Source organism: Plecotus auritus (assembly GCF_963455305.1).
Source record: "Plecotus auritus genome assembly, chromosome: 5".
Lineage (NCBI taxonomy): Eukaryota > Metazoa > Chordata > Mammalia > Chiroptera > Vespertilionidae > Plecotus > Plecotus auritus.
In genome coordinates, this window is record NC_137776.1 from 140893393 (window position 1) to 140916964 (window position 23572).

A 23572-nucleotide genomic window follows, 5' to 3' on the forward strand; every position below is an offset into this window, starting at 1 on the left:
ATTTCATTAATGGCATTTATTTTATTTTATTTTATTTTTTGGAGGAGTGGTGGTTCTAGGACCCTTAATTTCTGGGCTTAATTTCTATTTTTCTGCCAGTTGTCACCACCCCCGCTTCCTTGGAATCATTGCATACCAAGGCTGCCACTGTGGTCTTGCATACTTTCCAAGCCTCCTTCTTGAAAGCCAGTGTTCACATCATCTAGTCTCACTTGGTCTCAGTTTTTTCCCATCAGAGAAGGATGCTCTCCTTCTGGGCCCATGTTCTCTGTGTTCCATCCCCACTGTGGAGTTGCCACTCTCTCCTCTCTTCCATGCAATCCCTGCCCAATTTTGCTCCCGCTTGGGCTCGGATCAAACTCTACCAATTCTGGATTGTTCTCCTCACTACATGTAAACTGAAGTTTGTAGTCTTTTCTGGCCCCTGTTATGCTGCATGCATGGAAAATTGTGTGATTTTATTTGCTTTGCTGATGATATATATAGTTTTGGAGGATGTATATAGGAATTTGGATTTAAGGAATTGAAGGATCTAGGAATGTTTTACAGTCCTCCTCTATGCCTGTGGAATTGTCATTTTATCTTTGTGATTCTGTCATTTTTTGCTTTACATATTTTATGTGTTGTTGAGTATGTCATATATTTTTGGTGACTTATTCCTTTAATCAGTAGGTAATAATTAGCGAATCTTTATAATTAATTGTTTTTGGTTAATATTTGTATGATATATCTTTTTATATTCTTTTGCTTTCAAACTTTATTTGAAAATAATTCTAGGTATAAAAGCATAGAATCAGACTGCATAACATAATTTGGTGTTCAATTTAAGTGTGAGAAAATACTATCCTTGATGGGTTTAACCCCTTTACTTTCATTATGATTGCAAAGATATTTAATTTTATGATTTTAATTTGTCTGGTAAGCAGAAATTGACTTTCCTTTCTGTTATTCACATTTCCTGCTTTGTATTAGGTTGGTCTCTTTTGGGAAAAAAAAGTCCTATTTGCTGGTTTGACAGTTACACTTCTAATTTTTGTTCTCCTAGTTTCCAGTACTCAAACTTTAATGTGCATCAAAATCACAGAGGGCCTGTTAAAGCACAGATTGCTGGGCCCACCTTCAGACTTTCTAATTCAGTAGATCCTGAGTAGGACTGAAATACAGTCACACACTGCTTAACAACAAAGACACACTCTGAGAAATGCATCATTAGGCGATTTCATCGTTGTGCAAAGATGGTGGAGTGTACTTACTTAAACCTAGATAGTGTAGCCCACTGCACATCTGTCGTATATTTGGTCCATCATTGACTGAAATGCCATTATACAGCACATGACAGTATTTGCATTTCTTTAACAAGCTACTACTCTGGAAACCACTTCTTATCAGGAATTGGTGATTATAATCAGATAAAATTGGTGCTATATCCATTAACTGTTCTGAGTTAGACTTTCTTGTTGTTTTGGAATTCTTATTTATGTATTTATTTACTAGAGGCCTGATGCACGAAATTCATGCAAGAGTAGGCCTTCCTTCCCCCGGCTGCTGGCACCGGCTTCCCTCTGGCACCCGAGACCCAGGCTTCCCTCGCAGCCCCAGCTTCATCTGGAAGATCGTCTGGAAGGACGTCTGGTCTAATTAGCATATTATGCATTTATTATTATAGATTCCTCACATGAGGATATTTTTTCATTGATTTTTAGAGAGAGAGGAAGGGAGGGGGAGAGAGACAGAGAAAGAGAAACATTGATGTGAGAGAGACACATTGATTGATTGCCTCCCGCAAGTGCCCTGACCAGGGTCAGGGATCCAGCCTGCAATTGAAGTACATGCCCTTGACTGAAATCGAACCTGGGACACTTCCGTTTGTGGGCTGATGCTCTATCCACCGAGCCAACCCGGCCATGTCTGGAATTCTTTACTTGTTGAACTATCTTACTTTCCCACCAGCTCAGCCATGCATTGAAATGTTTCAATTTCCCTGTACCCAATAATTTTAGATGTGCAATTACCAGTGGAGTTTCTTTGACCATCACATTTCATAATATTATCTGAACAGAGAATTAGGACTTTAATTTCTCATTGGAAAATAATTTCCCCCCAACCCCACCCTCAGTTTCAAACAGAAAGAAACTTTCTGGCAAGTTTCCCTGGACTGGTTACTGTAGTTTTTTGATCTCTATTATATGGAGGTACAGCCTTTACAGACTCCTGGCTGTGAGTAAGAGTTTAGCAATTTGCCTTCTGTGAAACCCCCAAGACCATGTCTTCTGCTCTTTGACATGCAGTTCAAACTCCAGCCCTATTCTTGGGACATCAGCATATGGCTTCCCATTCTAATGAGTATGTTCTTCATTGCCAGCATTTCAAATTTTGCCTTTTGAGCCTAGCTGTGCTTGTACACTTGGGGAGGGAGGGTGTATTTCATCTGCATTTCTGTGTGTTTAAGGGGGGAAGTTGGAGAAGCTATGTTATCTCAGTCCTCGTGGTTGTCTTCTATTATCTTTTCAGTTGTCATCTAGCAGAGAACATAGGGCATAGGATCAAAAAGGGTTGAGGGGCAGAAAATGGGTGGTAAAGAGAGTCCCAACAGTCCAGAATGCACCCGAGCTCAGGTAATAATTTAAAATCCTTGGGATTGGTAGCATATCATTAGCACAGGAGAGTAGTGAGTGGATGGTGCTGAATTGGAAGTAATGGAGGAATGGCCTCCTGCTGGTGATAGGTAACACTATAAACAAGGCTGAGACAGTTGTGGGTTTTAAAATTTTTATTGGGCCCATCCTTCTTGAAATGGTTTTATTTTATGTAAAGTATACACCACTAAAACATTTAAATATGTTTGTTTTTGAAGTCTTTCTTTTCTCAGATATTGACTTATCCCTCTTAGGTGTTCATTGACGACATATGCTGAAAACTACACTCCACCATATGATTATCAGCCACTTGTGAGTATAAGAGGGCTGTGAAGCCACATTCTAATACTTGTTTATGTACATAAAATGGTTCTGTACATCTAGTGCAAATAGTCAAGCTTGGGAAGAGAGGACAATTGCTGAGATTTATGATGTTTTATATTTATTTAGAGATATTTTCTGAGCGAGTCAATAGAATGTTTTATTGTTATGATTTATTTTTAGATGTTTATAGATTTCAGGGAGAAAATATTGTAACGTCCAAAACATATTAGTTGCTTTCTTCCTCATCTTGTTTTATTGTCCCTGTCCCTGAATTTAATTTTTCTGGAATAAGAACCTGCCTTTCTATTCATTTGTATTGCATTGACACATAAAAGTAAGTGGCTTAATTTAGCTCTGGGAAATGTGTATGTTGATAATATATGTCCAGTTTATAACTTTAATATACTTGTACTTAAAAAATTATACAACAGAAACAGAACAAGACTGCATCTTATTAGGCTTGTCTGAAAGACTTAACCAGTGTAATAGATAAGGTATTTGATTATTGAAAAAGAGGAGAAAAATTTTATCCTTATTTTAAGATAGTATGATTATCTTAGGAAAACCAAGATATTAAACTGAGAATTAAAATAAATAAGACCATTTATTTTAAATAAGCATATGAAAAACAGTATCTTTCCTTCACATCAGCACTAACTGGTTAGTAAACTCTAAAAGAGAAAGCATACAAATTACTATAGCAACACAAATTTAAAATACCTCCATTAGGAAACGTTTAGATTAGTAAAGATCAATAAAGATGTGGTAGAGTGTCTCTAAAGACGGCTGGCCTTCTGTTTGTGCTGGCCACTTTCCCAGCAAGAGGTGAATGTCTCTTTGCCTTTTGAATCTGGAATATCGGGCTTTTGATTTGATCAATAGAACATGGCAAAGGTGACCCTGTGCCAGATGTAGGCCTAGCTTATAAAAAGACTGCTTCCAGGTCTCTTGGAGCCCTGAGCTACCTCTTGAGAAATCCAGGCTCCTGGGCTAGAGGGCCATGAGGAGAAACACTACTGAGCTTGACTTAGGAATGAAGAAGCCATCTTGGACATTCAGCCGACCTGAGCCTGGACTCCCATTCCAGCTGCCACCCGACTGCAACCCATGAGAGATTCCAGCCATTAATTTTTAAAAATATACACTCAGAGATAAACAGAAATCGCAAATAAAAGGGAATAACTACCATTTTAGAGGACTGGAAAACTAAATTAAAATTAAATTTACACATTTAATACACAGTGGGGTGAAGATGGGGTGAGATTTTTTTTTTCCTCACCTAAGGATATATTTTTTAATGGATTTTAGAGAAAGAGGGAGGGGGAGAGGAACTGATTAATCAACTGCCTTGAGTATGCACCCCAACCAGTGATCAAACACGCAACCTAGATATGTGCCCTGACTGGGAATCAAACCTACAACCTTTTTGGTATATGGGATGATACTCTGACCAACCGAGCCACCCTGCCAGGACAAGATGGGTTATTTTATCTGTTGCCAGGCAAATTGTAAATTATTTTAATCTTTCTGGAAAGGAATTTGGCAGTATGTATCAAGATACTATTTGATCTAATAGTTTTCCTTCTAAGAAATTTCCCCAAAGGAAAATAATTTAAAATGCAGAGATACTAATCACTGGATTACTTATAATGGCTAAACTTGGAAAATGCTTAATGTTTTAGTATTAGAAATAGTACTAATTGAATATGCTATAATCATATGATGAGGTTATTGTAGCCTTTATAACATGCATAGATAGCTTTTACTGTCTTGATAAGTCTTCATTTAAGGTTAAGAAAAACATTACAGAGATCCAACAGCAGACTAGAGGATCGCAAGAATCAAGTCAAAGATTTGAAACACGAAGAAACAAAAAACACACAACCGGAAAAGCAAAAAGAAAAAGAATCCAAAAATATGAAGATAGTGTAAGGAGCCTCTGGGACAACTTCAAGCGTACCAACATCCGAATTATAGGGGTGCCAAAAGAAGAGAGAGAGCAAGATACTGAAAACCTATGTAAAGAAATAATGACAGAAAACTTCCCCCACCTGGTGAAAGAAATAGACTTACAAGTCCAGGAAGTGCAGAGAACCCCAAACAGAAGGAATTCAAAGAGGACCACACCAAGACACATCATAATTAAAATGCCAAGAGCAAAAGACAAAGAGAGAATATTAAAAGCAGCAAGAGAAAAAAGTTACCTACAAGGGAGTACCCATACTATTGTCATCTGATTTCTCAACAGAAACTATGCAGGCCAGACGGGAGTGGCAAGAAATATTCAAAGTGAGGGGAGGAAAAATGGCAGCAGAATAGACAGACGTGTTCCGAGCCTTGTCCCGGAGTAGAAAGAAAGAACAGCTGAGGGTCGCACGAGGAGTGTTTGTTGGCAAGTTAAGGGACAGCTAAACTCCAGAAGAAGGTGGGGGACTGCTAGACGGGGTTCCCCTGACCTGACAGCCCCCACTGCGGCTGGGTCCCCTCCCGGAGCTGCGGGCTCAGACGCGGAGTCTGAGCCATCTTGAACGGGAAAGTGGAGCTTATCGGAAGCCTGAGAATCCACAACTGCAGCACCCACTGAACAGCTGCAAGCCCCAGAACACCAGTCCCCAGTTGGCGCAAACACGTGGATTCAGAGGAGCTCTACACTCCACCATGGAAAGGTCAGATTTCGCCTGGGATAAGGTGAGGTCTCTGGTCCCGACGGGAGAGAGGAATGCGCATTTTGTGGGAGCTGGAGGACCAGGGAAGTCTGAGCCTAGAAAAATCCATGGCTGTTGGGGCTGGCATGATCCGTGAATGTGGAAGGGGGTCCTCAGAGCTGCTAACAGAAGGGCTCTCTAAAAGCAACCCATTTTGATCTGACGTGCAGGGACAGCCTAAGAATTTCAAGGTGTGCCGGCTGCTTAGACTTACGTGCAGCCCCCGAGTTCGCACACTTGGGTTTTTTCCTCTTGAAATTCTTGCTTCTGATTACTAAGCCCAATACATAGGATCACCCAGTTGGGGACACCCTGGGAGACTGCAGGGGAAAGTTGTTTTTCTGGAACCTGGGGATCGGAGCGGGGAGTGACCATCGGAGAGCCAGCTCTGAGGCAGCCCACTCCCACACCGGTAGTGAGTGCCACAGGGAAAGAAGGCTCTAACACTGCCTAGAGAGGCCATAGATAGACCCGGAAGTCAATCCAGAAACACTGCCACCCAGGGGCTGAATCACAAATTGACTCTTGTGTAATCAAAAATAAAGGAATACGAGAAATTAAGACACACCTCCTGCTTAAAATCAGGACTGGCTTACAACACTGAAGAGTAGTGGAATGCAGGGAACTGCAATACTGTCTGGACTGAGAAACAGGCGTGCCAAACAGAACAACAGAGGAAGTGAATGACCTTCACTACTCCGCATTTTATTTTTATTTTTTATTTTTTTATTTTCATTTTTGGCATCTTTTACTCAAGAAACTAATTTTTTTCTTTTTTCCTCACTTGATTTTACTTTTTTAATTATTACATTTTTATTTTCAATCCGTATTATTACTACTGCTATTTTATCTTTTTTTTTTTTTAAGTGTCATTTTATTTTCTCTTAATTTTACTTTGGGATTAGTCTTCTACATTCTATTTTCATCTTTCTTTAGCATCGTTTTACTTTATCTCAACTCTACCTTTATGCCATCACACTCTTCCTAACCTTCCCCTTTTCGGTGTCCTGTTTATCTTACCCCTTTCCTGCTTTAGATTTCCCCTATTCTTTCTGTTTACCCCCTGTTAAAATTTCACCCTACTTACATATCTAATCTCCAATCCCCTGTTCCAAGTCCTTACACACCTCTCTCTTCACTGTCTTAACTATCCAAAAAATTGTTTTTCTCTCCGTCCTTTTGTTGTTGTTTGCTTGAATGTTGATTATATTGAATTTTTATGCTTTTTTGTGAGATTGTTTTGCTTATTCTTCTTTTGTTTATTTTTTTGTTTGTTTTGTGCTTCTGTTTTCCCTCGCCTCACTCAATATTAGTTGGTGTTGTAGTTTGTATTAATCCCCAGGTACTTGTTGCTGGCATTTGCTGGGATTAGTGATTGTTCTATTGGAGTTTTACCCCATATATATAGTTTGTTCCCCTTTCTCTCTTAGTCTCTTTCTTGTCTCTCTTACTTTTTTTTCCTTTTCCCAATTTCATTTTGACACTACTTTTTTTTTCTTCTTTCTTTCTTTTTCCTCTTCTTCTTTCTCTCCTATCCCCTAATTTGCCTTTCTCTGGTGGTCACCTTTATTGGAGGTTATTAATATCGTGAATAGATTTCTGTTCAGTGCCTTGTGTGTTGTACCTGTTAGTGCTGTATTTTGTGCCTTTAAATCAACGCAGGAGAGAGAGAACTACATAACCAGACACCCAGAGAAGAGAGACCATGGGGAGACAAAGAAACAGCCTGCATATGAAAGAAAAGCAGGCATCACCAGAAAAGGAAGTAAACGAAATGGAGGCAAGCAACCTTCCAGAAAAAGAATTCAGAGAAATGGTCATAAGGTGGCTGAAAAGAATGGAAGACAAATTCGATAATATGAGCAAGAACCAAGAGGAAATGAAGAAGAACCAAGAAGAAATGAAAAATGACATCGCTGCTGTAAAGAACTCAATAGAAAGCATCAAGAGTAGACTAGAAGAAGCAGAGGACCGCATCAGTGAGCTAGAAGACAAGATGGGAAAAAATACCCAAGTAGAGCAACTTCCAGAAAAAAAATATTAAAAGGCAGGAGGAGAGCCTAAGGGAACTTTGGGACAACACAAAACAAAACAACATCCGCATAATAGGGGTTCCAGAAGGAAAGGAAGCAGAGCAAGGAATAGAAAACCTCTTTGAAGAAATGACAGAAAATTTCCCTGATATAGAGAAGAAAAAACCCACACAAATCCAAGAAGCTCACAGAGTCCCAAGCAAAATGAACCCCAAAAGACCGACGCCAAGGCACATTATAATTAAATTCGCAAACCCCAACGACAAAGTAAGAATCTTAAAAGCGGCAAGAGAGAGACAGAAAGTTACCTACAAAGGAACCCCCATCAGACTAGCAACTGATATCTCAACAGAAACTCATCAGGCCAGAAGGGAATGGAATGAAATATACAAAGTCATGCAAAGGAAGGGTCTGAATCCAAGAATACTGTACCCAGCAAGGCTATCAATCAAAATTGAAGGTGAAATCAGGAGCTTCACAGACAAAAAAGGACTAAGGGAATTTATTACCACCAAACCAGCAATGAAAGAAATGCTAAAAGGTCTGCTGTAAAAAAAAAAGAAATAGGAAGCGAGGAAGGAACACAGGTGTAAAGAATAGAAATGGCGACAAATAAGTACCTATCAATAATAACTTTAAATGTAAATGGATTAAATGCCCCAATCAAAAGACATAGGGTAACGGATTGGATAAGAAAACATGACCAATATATCTGCTGTCTACAAGAAACCCACCTCAAAAAAAAAGACGCACACAGACTGAGGGTGAAGGGATGGAAAAAGGTTTTCCAGGCAAATGGAACTGAAAAAAAAGCTGGGGTAGCAATACTTATATCTGACAAATTATATCTCAAAGTGAAGGACATAACAAGAGATAAGGAAGGCCACTTCATAATACTAAAGGGAGCAATCCAACAAGAAGAAATAACTCTGGAAAACATATATGCACCCAATACAGGAGCGTCCAAATACATAAAAAAACTCCTGGAGGATATCAAGGGAGAGATTGACAGCAATACAATCATAGTAGGAGACTTTAATACCCCACTATCACCATTGGACAAATCCTCTAAACGAAAAATCAGCAAAGAAACATCAATCCTAAATGACTCACTAGACCAGATGGAATGAATTGACATCTTCAGAACATTTCACCCCAAAGCCACAGAATATACATTCTTCTCAAGTGCACATGGGTCATTTTCAAAGATAGACTATATGTTGGGACATAGGCAAAGTCTCTTCAAATTCAAGAAGATAGACATCATATCAAGCATCTTCTCAGACCACAGTGGCATAAAACTGGAAATCAACTACAATAAAAACAACCCAAAGAAATCAAACACATGGAGACTAAACAGCATGCTATTAAACAATGACTGGGTTACCAAAGAGATCAAGGAAGAAATAAAAAACATCATGGCAACAAATGACAATGAAAACACTACAATCCAAAATCTATGGGACACACCGAAAGCAGTCCTGAGAGGGAAGTTCATAGCTCTACAAGCCTACTGCAAAAAACAAGAAACAATGATAATAAATTACCTAACACAACAACTCAAAGAGTTAGAAAAAGAGCAACAAGAAAAGCCCAGTGTAAGCAGAAGGAAGGAAATAATAAAGATCAGAGTGGAGATAAACGACCTAGAGATCAAAGAAACAATACAAAAGATCAACAAAACCAAGAGCTGGTTCTTTGAAAGGATAAACAAGATTGATGAACCTCTAGCCAGGCTCACCAAGAAGCAAAGAGAGAGGACCCAAATAAACAAGATCAGAAATGAAAGAGGTGAAATAACAACAGATCCCGCCGAAATACAAAGGATTGTTAAAAAATACTACGAACAACTCTATTCCAACAAACTGGACAACCTAGAGGAATTGGACATATTCCTAGAAAAATATAACCTTCCAAAACTCAATCAAGAAGAATCTAAACAGCTCAACATGCCAGTAACTATGGAAGAAATTGAAGCAGTCATCAAAGAGCTTCCGGCAAACAAATGCCCGGGGCCAGACGGCTTCACAGGAGAGTTTTACCAAACATTCAAGGAAGAACTAAAACCTATCCTCCTCAGACTATTCCAAAAAATTCAAGAGGAAGGAACACTTCCAAGCTCCTTCTATGAAGCCAGCATCACCCTAATACCAAAACCAGATAAAGACAACACAATGAAGGAGAATTACAGGCCAATATCCCTCATGAATGTAGATGCCAAAATCCTCCACAAAATTCTAGCAAATCGGATCCAGCAGTACATCAGAAAGATCATACACCATGACCAAGTAGGGTTTATCCCAGGAATGCAAGGATGGTACAATATCCGCAAATCAATAAATGTGATACATCACATAAACAAATTGAGAGATAAAAATCACATAGTCATATCAATTGATGCAGCAAAAGCATTTGACAAAATCCAACACCCTTTCTTGATAAAAACTCTCACCAAGGTGGGAATAGAAGGATCATACCTCAACATAATAAAAGCTATATATGATAAACCCACAGCTAACATCATACTCAATGGGCAAAAACTAAAACCATTTCCCCTAAGAACAGGAACAAGACAAGGATGCCCACTCTCACCACTCCTGTTTGACATAGTACTGGAAGTATTAGCCATTGCAATTAGACAAGAAGAAGAAATAAAAGGCATCCAAATTGGAAAAGAAGAGGTTAAGCTGTCCTTATTTGCAGATGACATGATATTGTACATAAAAAACCCGAAAGACTCCATCAAAAAACTAATAGACTTAATAAATGAATTCGGCAATGTAGCAGGATACAAAATTAACGCCAGGAAATCTATGGCATTTCTATACACCAACAGTGAACTTACAGAAAGAGAGACTAAAAAAGCAATCCCATTTTCCATCGCACCAAAAAAATTAAGATACTTAGGAATATACCTAACCAAGGAGGTAAAAGACCTATACGCGGAAAACTATAGGACACTGAAAAAAGAGATAGAGGAAGATGTAAACAGATGGAAGAACATACCATGTTCATGGATTGGTAGAATCAACATCATCAAAATGTCCATACTACCCAAAGCAATCTATAGATTCAATGCACTCCCCATTAAAATACGAACAGCATATTTCACAGACCTAGAAAGAACTCTCCAAAAATTCATCTGGAATAAAAAAAGACCCTGAATAGCCACAGCAATCCTGAGAAAGAAGAATAAAGTAGGAGGGATCTCAATACCAGATTTCAAGCTGTATTACAAAGCCACTGTCCTCAAAACAGCCTGGTACTGGCACAAGAACAGACATATAGATCAATGGAATAGAATAGAGAATCCAGATATCGACCCAAACCACTATGCTCAATTAATATTTGACAAAGGAGGCATGAGCATACAATGGAGTCAAGACAGTCTCTTCAATAAATGGTGTTGGGAAAATTGGACAGATACATGCAAAAAAATGAAACTAGATCACCAACTTACATCATACACAAAAATAAACTCAAAATGGATACAGGACTTAAATATAAGACGGGAAACCATAAAAATACTAGAGGAATCCACAGTCAGCAAAATCTCAGACATATGCCAAAAGAACTTTTTCAGTGATACTGCCCCTAGGGCAATGGAAGCCAAAGAGAAAATAAACAAATGGGACTACATCAAAATAAAAAGCTTTTGCACAGCAAAAGAAACCATCAACAAAAAAACAGGAAACCCCACTGTATGGGAGAACATATTTGCAAATGGTATCACTGATAAAGGTTTAATCTCCAACATATACAGGCAGCTTATACAACTTAATAAAAGGAAGATATATGATCCAATAAAAAAATGGGCAACAGACCTAAATAGAATCTTTTCGAAAGAAGACAGAAGGAAGGCCAAGAGACACATGAAAACATGCTCAAAGTCACTAATTATCCGAGAGATGCAAATCAAAACGACAATGCGATACCATCTCACACCTGTCAGAATGGCTATCATCAACAAACAACAAGTGTTGGTGAGGATGCGGAGAAAAAGGAACCCTCGTGCACTGCTGGTGGGAATGCAGACTGGTGCAGCCACTGTGGAGAACAGTATGGAGTTTCCTCAAAAAACTGAAAATGGAACTCCCATTTGACCCAGTAATCCCACTCCTAGGAATATATCCTAAGCAACCAGAAACACCAATCAGAAAGGATATATGCACCGCTATGTTCATAGCAGCACAATTTACAATAGCTAAGATTTGGAAACAGCCTAGGTGCCCATCAGCAGATGACTGGATCAGAAAACTATGGTACATCTACACAATGGAATACTATGCTGCCATAAAAAATAAGGAATTACTACCATTTGTAGGCACCTGGATGGAATTAGAGAACATTATGCTAAGTGAAATAAGCCAGTCAATGAAAGAAAAATACCACATGATCTCACTCATTTGGGGATAATGAAAAACAGTATAAACTGATGAACAAAAAGATAGATACAGAGGCAGTAAAGCATCAAACAGACTGTCAAATTACAGCGGTAAGGTTAGGGAGAGGTGGAGGAAATAAGAGATCAACTGACGGACCTATATGCATGCATATAAGAGTAACCAACTGATGCAAAACATTGGGGGGTGAGGGCATGTATGGGAGTGGGGTGGGGGGGGAATGGTAAGATATGTACACATATAATACCTTAATAAAAAAATTAAAAAAAAGAAGAGGAAGAAGAAGAAAAAGGTAAAGATAAAAATTATGAACAACGAATACATATCTATCAACAAGTGAACCTAAAAATCAAGTGAATAAAAAATCTGATGAACAGAATAAACTGGTGAATATAATAGAATCAGGGGCATAGAAAGGGAGTGGACTGACAATTCTCGGGGGGAAAAGGGTGTGGGGGGTGTGGGAAGAGACTGAACAAAAATCATACACCTGTGGATGAGGACAGTGGGGGGAAGGTAAGGGCAGAGGGTGGGGTGGGAACCAGGTGGAGGGGAGCTATGGGGGGAAAAAGGGGAACAACTTAATAATCTGAACAATAAAGATTTATTAAAAATATAAAAAATAAAAATGCAATTCAGGCCTGTTTCCTTATATACATGGAATTTGGTTTCATCTCTAAACAAAATGAAGTTGAAGACATAATTACAAACAAAGCTTAATGGATGAATTTTCCATAGGCACAAATATAGGGGTGTATTTTCTGAGTGCATAAGTCTTTAGTCATTGTGTTACATACTTATGGTTTTAATTTTTTTCAGCATTATTTTAAATATTTCCCCATTGCTTATTTACACATTAATAGCACAACATGCCATGGCAGTTGTTTGGCTTTAGTTAAAGTTTTGTTCATTCACTTCCAAGCCAAAGCAATTGATTTTGAGACATGTTTTTAGCACTGCTTTTTAGCACTCCTATTTAATGAATGGTTGCATTACATTCTTATAGGATACAAAAATATTTTAAATTATAAGTGGATGGCTAAATAACTGCAGAATAGTGACTGAGGTTATCTTGCATATAAACAAGTATCTATATATATAAAAGACTAAGTGACCGGCTAACTGACCGGCCAGTAGCTATTATGCGCACTGACCACCAAAGCGTAGACGCTTAACACAGGAGTGGAAACCACAGGCATGGAAACATGGAACAGACTGATAAATCTCAGAGGGAAGGAGGGAGGGAGGAGGGCGGGAAGAGATTAACCAAAGATCTTATATACATACTAGAGGCCCAGTGTACGGATTCATGCACCAGTGGGGTCCCTCGGCCTGGCCTCTCTGACATCCTTCGAGAAGTCCCGGATTGTGAGAGGGTACAGACCAAGCCAAGGGACTCCACCAGTGCATGAATTCGTGCACCAGGCCTCTAGTATACTTCAGTAAAAAAAATACTAACTTTTTTTTTTTTCAAATTTTTATTAAGGTATTATATGTGTACATATCTTACCATTGCCCCCCACCCCCACCCCACTCCCATACATGCCCTCACCCCCCAATGTTTTGCATCCGTTGGTTACTCTTATATACATGCATATAAGTCCTTCAGTTGATCTGTTATTTCTCCCACCTCTCCCTAACCTTACCCCTGTAATTTGACAGTCTGTTTGATGCTTTACTGCCTCTGTAACTATCTTTTTGTTCATCAGTTTATAATGTTTTTCATTATCCCCAAATGAGTGGGATCATGTGGTATTTTTCTTTCATTGACTGGCTTATTTCACTTAGCATAATGTTCTCTAATTCCATCCAAGTGCCTACAAATGGTAGTAATTCCTTCTTTTTTACGGCAGCATAGTATTCCATTGTGTAGATGTACCATAGTTTTCTGATCCAGTCATCTGCTGATGGGCACCTAGGCTGTTTCCAAATCTTAGCTATTGTAAATTGTGCTGCTATGAACATAGGGGTGCATATATCCTTTCTGATTGGTGTTTCTGGTTTCTTAGGATATATTCCTAGGAGTGGGATTACTGGGTCAAATGGGAGTTCCATTTTCAGTTTTTTTGAGGAAACTCCATACTGTTCTCCACAGTGGCTGCACCAGTCTGCATTCCCACCAGCAGTGCACGAGGGTTCCTTTTTCTCCGCATCCTCGCCAACACTTGTCGTTTGTTGATTTGTTGATGATAGCCATTCTGACAGGTGTGAGATGGTATCGCATTGTTGTTTTGATTTGCATCTCTCGGATAATTAGTGACTTTGAGCATGTTTTCATGTGTCTCTTGGCCTTCCTTCTGTCTTCTTTCGAAAAGATTCTATTTAGGTCCGTTGCCCATTTTTTTATTGGATCCTTTATCTTCCTTTTATTAAGTTGTATAAGCTGCCTATAGATGTTGGAAATTAAACCTTTATCAGTGATACCATTTGCAAATATGTTCTCCCATACAGTGGGGTTTCTTGTTGTTTTGTTGATGGTTTCTTTTGCTGTGCAAAAGCTTTTTATTTTGATGTAGTCCCATTTGTTTATTTTCTGTTTGGCTTCCATTGCCCTAGGGGCAGTATCACTGAAAAAGTTCTTTTGGCATATGTCTGAGATTTTGCTGACTGTGGATTCCTCTAGTATTTTTATGGTTTCCCGTCTTATATTTAAGTCCTGTACCCATTTTGAGTTTATTTTTGTGTATGGTATAAGTTGGTGATCTAGTTTCATTTTTTTGCATGTATCTGTCCAATTTTCCCAACACCATTTATTAAAGAGACTGTCTTGACTCCATTGTATGCTCATGCCTCCTTTGTCAAATATTAAATGCGCATATTGGTTTGGGTCGATATCTGGATTCTCTATTCTGTTCCATTGATCTATATGTCTGTTCTTGTGCCAGTACCAGGCTGTTTTGAGGACAGTGGCTTTGTAATACAGCTTGAAATCTGGTATTGAGATCCCTCCTACTTTATTCTTCTTTCTCAGGATTGCTGTGGCTATTCGGGGTCTTTTTTTATTCCAGATGAATTTTTGGAGAGTTCTTTCTAGGTCTGTGAAATACGCCGTTGGTATTTTAATGGGGAGTGCATTGAATCTATAGATTGCTTTGGGTAGTATGGACATTTTAATGATGTTGATTCTACCAATCCATGAACATGGTATGTTCTTCCATCTGTTTACATCTTCCTCTATCTCTTTTTTCAGTGTCCTGTAGTTTTCCGCATATAGGTCTTTTACCTCCTTGGTTAGGTTTATTCCTAAGTATCTTAATTTTTTTGGTGCGATGGAAAATGGGATTGCTTTTTTAGTCTCTCTTTCTGTAAGTTCATTGTTGGTGTATAGAAATGCCATAGATTTCTTGGTGTTAATTTTGTATCCTGCTACATTGCCGAATTCATTTATTAAGTCTGTTAGTTTTTTGATGGAGTCTTTCGGGTTTTTTATGTACAATATCATGTCATCTGCAAATAAGGACAGCTTTACTTCTTCTTTTCCAATTTGGATGCCTTTTATTTCTTCTTCTTGTCTAATTGCAGTGGCTAATACTTCCAGTACTATGTCAAACAGGAGTGGTGAGAGTGGGCATCCCTGTCTTGTTCCTGTTCTTAGGGGAAATGGTTTTAGTTTTTGCCCATTGAGTATGATGTTAGCTGTGGGTTTATCATATATAGCTTTTATTATGTTGAGGTATGATCCTTCTATTCCTACCTTGTTGAGAGTTTTTATCAAGAAAGGGTGTTGGATTTTGTCAAATGCTTTTTCTGCATCAATTGATATGACTATGTGATTTTTATCTCTCAATTTGTTTATGTGATGTATCACATTTATTGATTTGCGGATATTGAACCATCCTTGCATTCCTGGGATAAATCCTACTTGGTCATGGTGTATGATCTTTCTGATGTACTGCTGGATCCTATTTGCTAGAATTTTATTGAGGATTTTGGCATCTACATTCATGAGGGATATTGGCCTGTAATTCTCCTTCATTGTGTTGTCTTTATCTGGTTTTGGTATTAGGATGATGCTGGCTTCATAGAAGGAGCTTGGAAGTGTTCCTTCCTCTTGAATTTTTTGGAATAGTCTGAGGAGGATAGGTTTTAGTTCTTCCTTGAATGTTTGGTAGAACTCTCCTGTGAAGCCGTCTGGCCCCGGGCTTTTGTTTGCTGGAAGCTCTTTGATGACTGCTTCAATTTCTTCCATAGTTACTGGCATGTTGAGATGTTTAGATTCTTCCTGATTGAGTTTTGGAAGGTTATATTTTTCTAGGAATATGTCCATTTCCTCCAGGTTGTCCAGTTTGTTGGAATAGAGTTGTTCGTAGTATTTTTTAACAATCCTTTGTATTTCGGCAGGATCTGTTGTTATTTCACCTCTTTCATTTCTGATCTTGTTTATTTGGGTCCTCTCTCTTTGCTTCTTGGTGAGCCTGGCTAGAGGTTCATCAATCTTGTTTATCCTTTCAAATAACCAGCTCTTGGTTTTGTTGATCTTTTGTATTGTTTCTTTGGTCTCTATGTCATTTATCTGTGCTCTGATCTTTATTATTTCCTTCCTTCTGCTTACACTGGGCTTTTCTTGTTGCTCTTTTTCTAACTCTTTGAGTTGTTGGGTTAGGTAATTTATTACCCCTATTTCTTGTTTTTTGCAGTAGGCTTGTAGAGCTATGAACTTCCCTCTCAGGACTGCTTTCGCTGTGTCCCATAGATTTTGGATTGTAGTGTTTTCATTGTCATTTGTTGTCATGATGTTTTTTATTTCTTCTTTGATCTCTCTGGTAACCCAGTCATGGTTTAATAGCATGCTGTTTAGTCTCCATGTGTTTGATTTCTTTGGGTTGTTTTTATTGTAGTTGATTTCCAGTTTTATGCCACTGTGGTCTGAGAAGATGCTTGATATGATTTCTATCTTCTTGAATTTGAAGAGACTTTGCCTATGTCCCAACATATGGTCTATCTTTGAAAATGACCCATGTGCACTTGAGAAGAATGTATATTCTGTGGCTTTGGGGTGAAATGTTCTGAAGATGTCAATTAATTCCATCTGGTCTAGTGAGTCATTTAGGATTGATGTTTCTTTGCTGATGTTTTGTTTAGAGGATTTGTCCAGTGGTGATAGTGGGGTATTAAAGTCCCCTACTATGATTGTATTGCTGTCAATCTCTCCCTTGATATCTTCCAGGAGTTTTTTTATGTATTTGGGTGCTCCTGTATTGGGTGCATATATGTTTACCAGAGTTATTTCTTCTTGTTGGATTGCTCCCTTTAGTGTTATGAAATGGCCTTCCTTATCTCTTGTTATGTCCTTCAGTTTGAGATCTAATTTGTCAGAAATAAGTATTGCTACCCCAGCTTTTTTTTCAGTTCCATTTGCCTGGAAAACCTTTTTCCATCCCTTCACCCTCAGTCTGTGTGCGTCTTTTTTTCTGAGGTGGGTTTCTTGTAGACAGCAGATATATGGTCGTGTTTTCTTATCCAATCCGTTACCCTATGTCTTTTGATTGGGGCATTTAATCCATTTACATTTAAAGTTATTATTGATAGGTACTTATTTGTCGCCATACCTATTCTTTACCCCTGTGTTACTTCTTCGCTTCCTGTTTCTTTCTTTCTTTCTTTTTTTTTTTTTTACAGCAGACCCTTTAGCATTTCTTGCATTGCTGGTTTGGTGGTAATAAATTCCCTTAGTCCTTTTTTGTCTGTGAAGCTCCTGATTTCACCTTCAATTTTGATTGACAGCCTTGCTGGGTACAGAATTCTTGGATTCAGACCCTTCCTTTGCATGACTTTGTATATTTCATTCCATTCCCTTCTGGCCTGATGAGTTTCTGTTGAGAAATCAGTTGCTAGTCTGATGGGGGTTCCTTTGTATGTAACTTTCTGTCTCTCTCTTCCTGCTTTTAAGATTCTTACTTTGTCATTGGTGTTTGCCAATTTAATTATAATGTGCCTTGGTGTCGGTCTTTTGGGGTTCTTTTTGCTTGGGACTCTGTGAGCTTCTTGGATTTGTGTGTGTTTTTTCTTCCCTATATCTGGGAAATTTTCTGTCATTATTTCTTCAAAGAGGTTTTCTATTCCTTGCTCAGCTTCCTTTCCTTCTGGAACCCCTATTATGCGGATGTTGTTTTGTTTCGTGTTGTCCCAAAGTTCCCTTAGACTCTCCTCCTGCCTTTTAATTTTTTTTTCTAGAAGTTGCTTTTCTTGGGTATTTTTTTCCATCTTGTCTTCTAGCTCACTGATGCGGTCCTCTGCTTCTTCTAGTCTACTCTTGATGCTTTCTATTGAGTTCTTTACAGCAGCGATGTCATTTTTCATTTCTTCTTGGTTCTTCTTCATTTCCTCTTGGTTCTTGCTCATATTGTCGAATTTGTCTTCCATTCTTTTCAGCCACCTTATGACCATTTCTCTGAATTCTTTTTCTGGAAGGTTGCTTGCCTCCATTTCGTTTACTTCCTTTTCTGGTGATGCCTGCTTTTCTTTCATATGCGGGCTGCTTCTTTGTCTCCCCATGGTCTCTCTTCTCTGGGTGTCTGGTTATGTAGTTCTCTCTCTCCTGGGTTGATTTAAAGGCACAAAATACAGCACTACCAGGTACAACTCACAAGGCACTGAACAGGAATGTATTCACGGTATTAATAACCTCCAATAAAGGTGACCACCAGAGAAAGGCAAATTAGTTGATAGGAGAGAAAGAAGAAGAGGAAAAAGGAAAGAAAGAAAGAAAGAAAGAAAGAAAGAAAGAAAGAAAGAAAGAAAGAAAGAAAGAAAGAAAGAAAAAAAGAAAAAAGGAGTGTGAAAATGAAATTGGGAAAAGGGAAAGTAAAGAGAAAAATAAAAAAAGTAAGAGAGACAAGAAAGTGACTAAGAGAGAAAGGGGAACAGACTATATATATATGGGGATAAAACTCCAATAGAACAATCACTAATCCCAGAAAATGCCAGCAACAAGTGCCTGGGGATTAGTACAAACTACCACACCAACTAATATGGAGTGAGGCAAGGGAAAGCTGAAGCACAAAACAAACAAAAAAATAAACAAAAGAAGAATAAGCAAAACAATCTCACAAAAAAGCATAAAAATTGGATATAATCTACATTCAAGCAACCAACAACAAAAGGACAGAGAGAAGGACAAGTTTATGGATAGCTCAGACAGCGAAGGGAGAGGTGTATGTGGACTTGGAGCAGAGGATTGGAGATTAGATATGTAAGTAGGGTGAAATTTTAACAAGGGGTAAACAGAAAGAATAGGAAAAATCTAAAGCAGTAAAAGGGTAATATAAACAGGACACTGAAAAGGGGGAGGTTAGGAAGAGAGTGATGGCCTAAAGGTAGAGTTGAGATAGAGTAAAACGATGCTAAAGGAAAGATAAAAATAGAATGTAGAACCCTAATCCCAAAATAAAATGAAGAGAAAATAAAATGACACTTAAAAAAAAAAAAAAAAAAAAAGATAAAATAGCAGTAGTAATAATACGGATTGAAAATAAAAATGTAATCATTAAAAAGGTAAAATCAAGTGATGAAAAAAGAAAAAAAAAGTTTCTTGATTAAAAGATGCAAAAAATGAAAATAAAAAAAAAATAAAAAAAATAAAAAAATAAAAGGTAAAAATAAAATGTGAAGTAGTGAAGGTCATTCACTTCCTCTGTTTTTCTGTTTGGCACGCCTGTTTCTCAGTCCAGACAGTATTGCAGTTCCCTGCGATCCACTGCTCTTCGGTGTTGTAAGCCAGTCCTGATTTTAAGCAGGCGGTGTGTCTTAATTTCTCGTATTCCTTTATTTTTGATTACACAAGAGTCGATTTGTGATTCAGCCCCTGGGTGGCAGTGTTTCTGGATTAACTTCCGGGTCTATCTATGGCCTCTCTAGGCAGTGTTAGAGCCTTCTTTCTCTGTGGCACTCGTCACCGGCCTGTGGGAGTGGTCTGCCTCAGAGCTGACTCTCTGATGGTCACTCCCTGCTCCGATCCCCAGGTTCCAGAAAAACAACCTTCCCCTGCAGTCTCCCAGGGTGTCCCCAACTGGGTGATCCTATGTATTGGGCTTAGTAATCAGAAGCAAGAATTTCAAGATGAAAAGGCCCAGTTGTGCGTACTCCGGGACTCCGCGTAAGCCCAGGCACCCAGGGAACGCAGGGGCTGCGCGTAAGTCTGGACTGCCTGAAATTCTTAGGGTGTCCCTGCACTTCAGATCAAAATGGGTTGCTTTTTAGAGTGCCCTTCTCTTAGCAGCTCTGAGGACCCCTTTCCACAATCACAGATCACGCCAGCCCCTACAGCCACGGATTTTTCTAGGCACAGACTTCCCTGGTCCTCCAGCTCCCGCAAAATGCGCGTTCCTCTCTCCCGCCGGGACCAGAGACCTCACCTTATCCCAGGCGAAATCTGACCTTTCCGTGGTGGAGTGTAGAGCTCCTCTGAACCCGTGTGCTTGCGCCAGTTGGGGAGCGTTGTTCTGGGGCTCGCAGCTGTTCCTGGGGTGCCGCCGTTGTGGATTCTCAGGCTTCAGATAAGCTCCACTTTCCGGATCAAGATGGCGCAGACTCCACGTCCAACCCCGCAGCTCCGGGAGGGGACCCAGCCACAGTTGGTGCTGCCAGGTCAGGGGAACCCCGTTCAGCAGTCCCCCACCTCCTTCTGGAATTCAGCTGTCTCCCAACCAGCCAACAAACACTCCTTGTGCGACCCTCAGCTATTCTTTCTTTCTGCTCCGGGACAAGGCTCGGAACACGTCTGTCTATTCCGCCGCCATTATTCCCTCCATCAATACTAACTTTTTTTACATGCTAGGTAATTTTTTACATGCTAGGAATTTTACCATATGGCCTTAGCATAAATAGTTCACCACTCACTCAGGCTACCACTTTTGCAATTATACAATCTTAAAATATCTGGATTCATACTACTTCAAGCTTTGTGCATGGATTGAGATTTTTATAAATTTTTATATGATGGACTCTTACATTTGCTTAAATGCATATTTGCATAAAGTGGGACAGCATTGTGGGAAGCTTAAAGAAAATGCAACTTATCATACCAGAGCTCTAGACATAAGTAAGGAAATACAGAGTATGAGAAAGTTATGGAATTATTTCCAAGGAGAGAAATGAATGAGAATTACCAGCTACATCTTCAGAACTCTACTTCTTGCAGTGGGTACTTATTATGGCTCACCCAATTTCAGTGAAAGATATTGTCTTTTAAGAGCTTCCCCATCCTTTTCCCAAAGAACCAAAAGAGAAGAAAAGATTCAGAGAAGGTAGGTTGGAGGACTGGTCCATGGCTGGCTGTGAGCCTTTAGGACAGGGGACAAGTCTTTGGCCCCACCCTTCCTTCCTGCTGTCTGGTAGTTTGATTTCCAACACCCATATTTAGAAGCTAGCCAACCCTGTTATTGTTCATATTCTTGAAATTATTGCCAATAAATGAATAAGTGTTATTACACAAAAGTAAAGCATATGTTATTCATTTTTTTCTGGGATTTTTTTGTCCTCTATACTCTATTTTAAGCAAAATTTTCTGCATATTAGGTGCCAAAGATTTCTGCCTCAAGATGGTTTTGGATGTTATATTATTGCCATCATTTCCTGGTTTAGCTAGGAGTTTCCATCATTTAATATAGTTAGCTTTTCAAAATGGTATCTGCACTTTTTCATTGTGGTAAAATACACATAATATAAAATGTACTATTTTAACCCTTTTTCAGTGTACAATTTAGTGGTATAAGTATAGTTACATTGTTGTTATATTTATTTTTTAAGATTCTAAAAGAAATGAAAACATTATTGTCAGACTCCAAAAGTAAGGTGGGCCTTAGGCATTGAGCTTTTCCTGTGCTTCATGGCTGAGTGGGCCCAACCTGGATCTTCTGGAAGTTTAACACCTGTCTAACCAGGACTTGCTCAATTTGATTGGCTGGTGTTGTATTGATTGAGAAATACTCTGAGTATCATCCCAAACAAAAATCATCTTAGATAGGAGTTGGAAGTAGGCAGCATCATTAGGAGCCCTTTATTGTTCAATTCGGCTCATTCACATGAAAGAAACTCCCCTAAGCTTGGGGTTGCCTTTACTTTTCTGCCTCCTAAGAAGGGCTTTGCCAAACTTCTGCCCATAAAATTAAGGCTGAAATGTAACTGGCTAATGTTCCAAGCTCTGTGATGTGTCTTCACAGGACTTCCACAGCTTCCCCAGTTATTTGGAATACAATAGGATTTACCTTATTGATTACCCTCAATAATGTGGGTGGGCCTTGTCCAATCAGTTGATGCTTGCCTTAAGAGCAAAAACCTGAGGTTTCTTGGAGAAGGAATCCTGCCTCAACAGTTGTAATATAGAAATCCTGCCTAAGTTTCCAGCCTTACATCCATGTGAGCCAATTCCTAAAAATCTCCCTCCCTCCCTCCCTCCCTCCCTCTCTCTCTCTTTCTCTCTCTCTCTCTCTCTCTTTCTCTCTCTCTCTCTCTCTCATCTTCACTGGTATAGACAGAAAGATATTCATGAGCTCTCTGGCTCTCAAATTCTACTATTTGATTTGATTCTTTTTTATTGATCCTGTCTCTTTCATTAGTCCTGTCCCATCCTAATAGCCATTTATTTCTTTTTTTTTTTTTTTTTTAAATATATTTTATTGATTTTTTACAGAGAGGAAGGGAAAGGGATAGAGAGTTAGAAACATCGATGAGAGAGAAACATCGATCAGCTGCCTCCTGCACACTCCCCACTGGGGATGTGCCCGCAACCAAGGTACATGCCCTTGACCGGAATCGAACCTGGGACCCTTCAGTCCGCAGGCCGACGCTCTATCCACTGAGCCAAACCAGCTAGGGCAGCCATTTATTTCTGACCAAGTAATCTTTTTGATTAAGGATTTTGGCAGACATTGAAATCAAGTTTACTTGAAAATTAGAAATATTATAACTTCTGCTCATCTTGTGTATCACCAACAATTGAGAAATGATGGGTATCTATTTTCAGGAAACTCAGTTCTTGATTATTTTGGTATTGTGTCCTTTTAGTAAAAAGAACACTATTTTTTCTGTAGTTATACTTGCACTTAAATTGGCTTCTGAAGTTAAGTAACCATAGTCTCCTTTCTAGTTAAGTCATAAAGTTCAGTTCTACTCCAGGGAACTTAAGATAGTGGGAGACTTCATTTTCTTTTTTATCTTTAATTTCTACAGTGAACATATTTGACTTCTGTAATGGAGACAGAAAAATTTAAATTGGGAACCCTAAGCCTCAAACTTTTACATAACTGCACCGTTACACATATAAAACAGTTGCAGTGTCCTCACATAATATAGACTGAGAAATAAGAAGAATGAATTTATTTTTGTGTGATTAAAATGATAGGGCAAATAAAAATTTATGCATGAGAAAGAAAAAAATTTGTCATTACCTAAGGTTCAGTAGTGTATTGCTTAGTTTTTTTATGCTGGCTGTTACTAGAGAGTGTGTGATATTGTCAGCTTATTTTGTGAAA

At 38.8% G+C, this 23572-nt stretch overlaps 1 protein-coding gene across 2 annotated transcripts in view; it reads left to right on the top strand.

The window, feature by feature from the left end:
• Positions 1-23572, top strand: part of CFAP95 (cilia and flagella associated protein 95) — a 129476-nt gene that overhangs the window by 90524 nt on the left and 15380 nt on the right. For both annotated transcript variants that reach the window (XM_080670903.1, XM_080670902.1), the window contains one exon: positions 2891-2948. In XM_080670903.1, coding sequence (XP_080527029.1) covers positions 2891-2948 — 58 coding nt within the window. The remainder of the gene's footprint in view (positions 1-2890; positions 2949-23572) is intronic.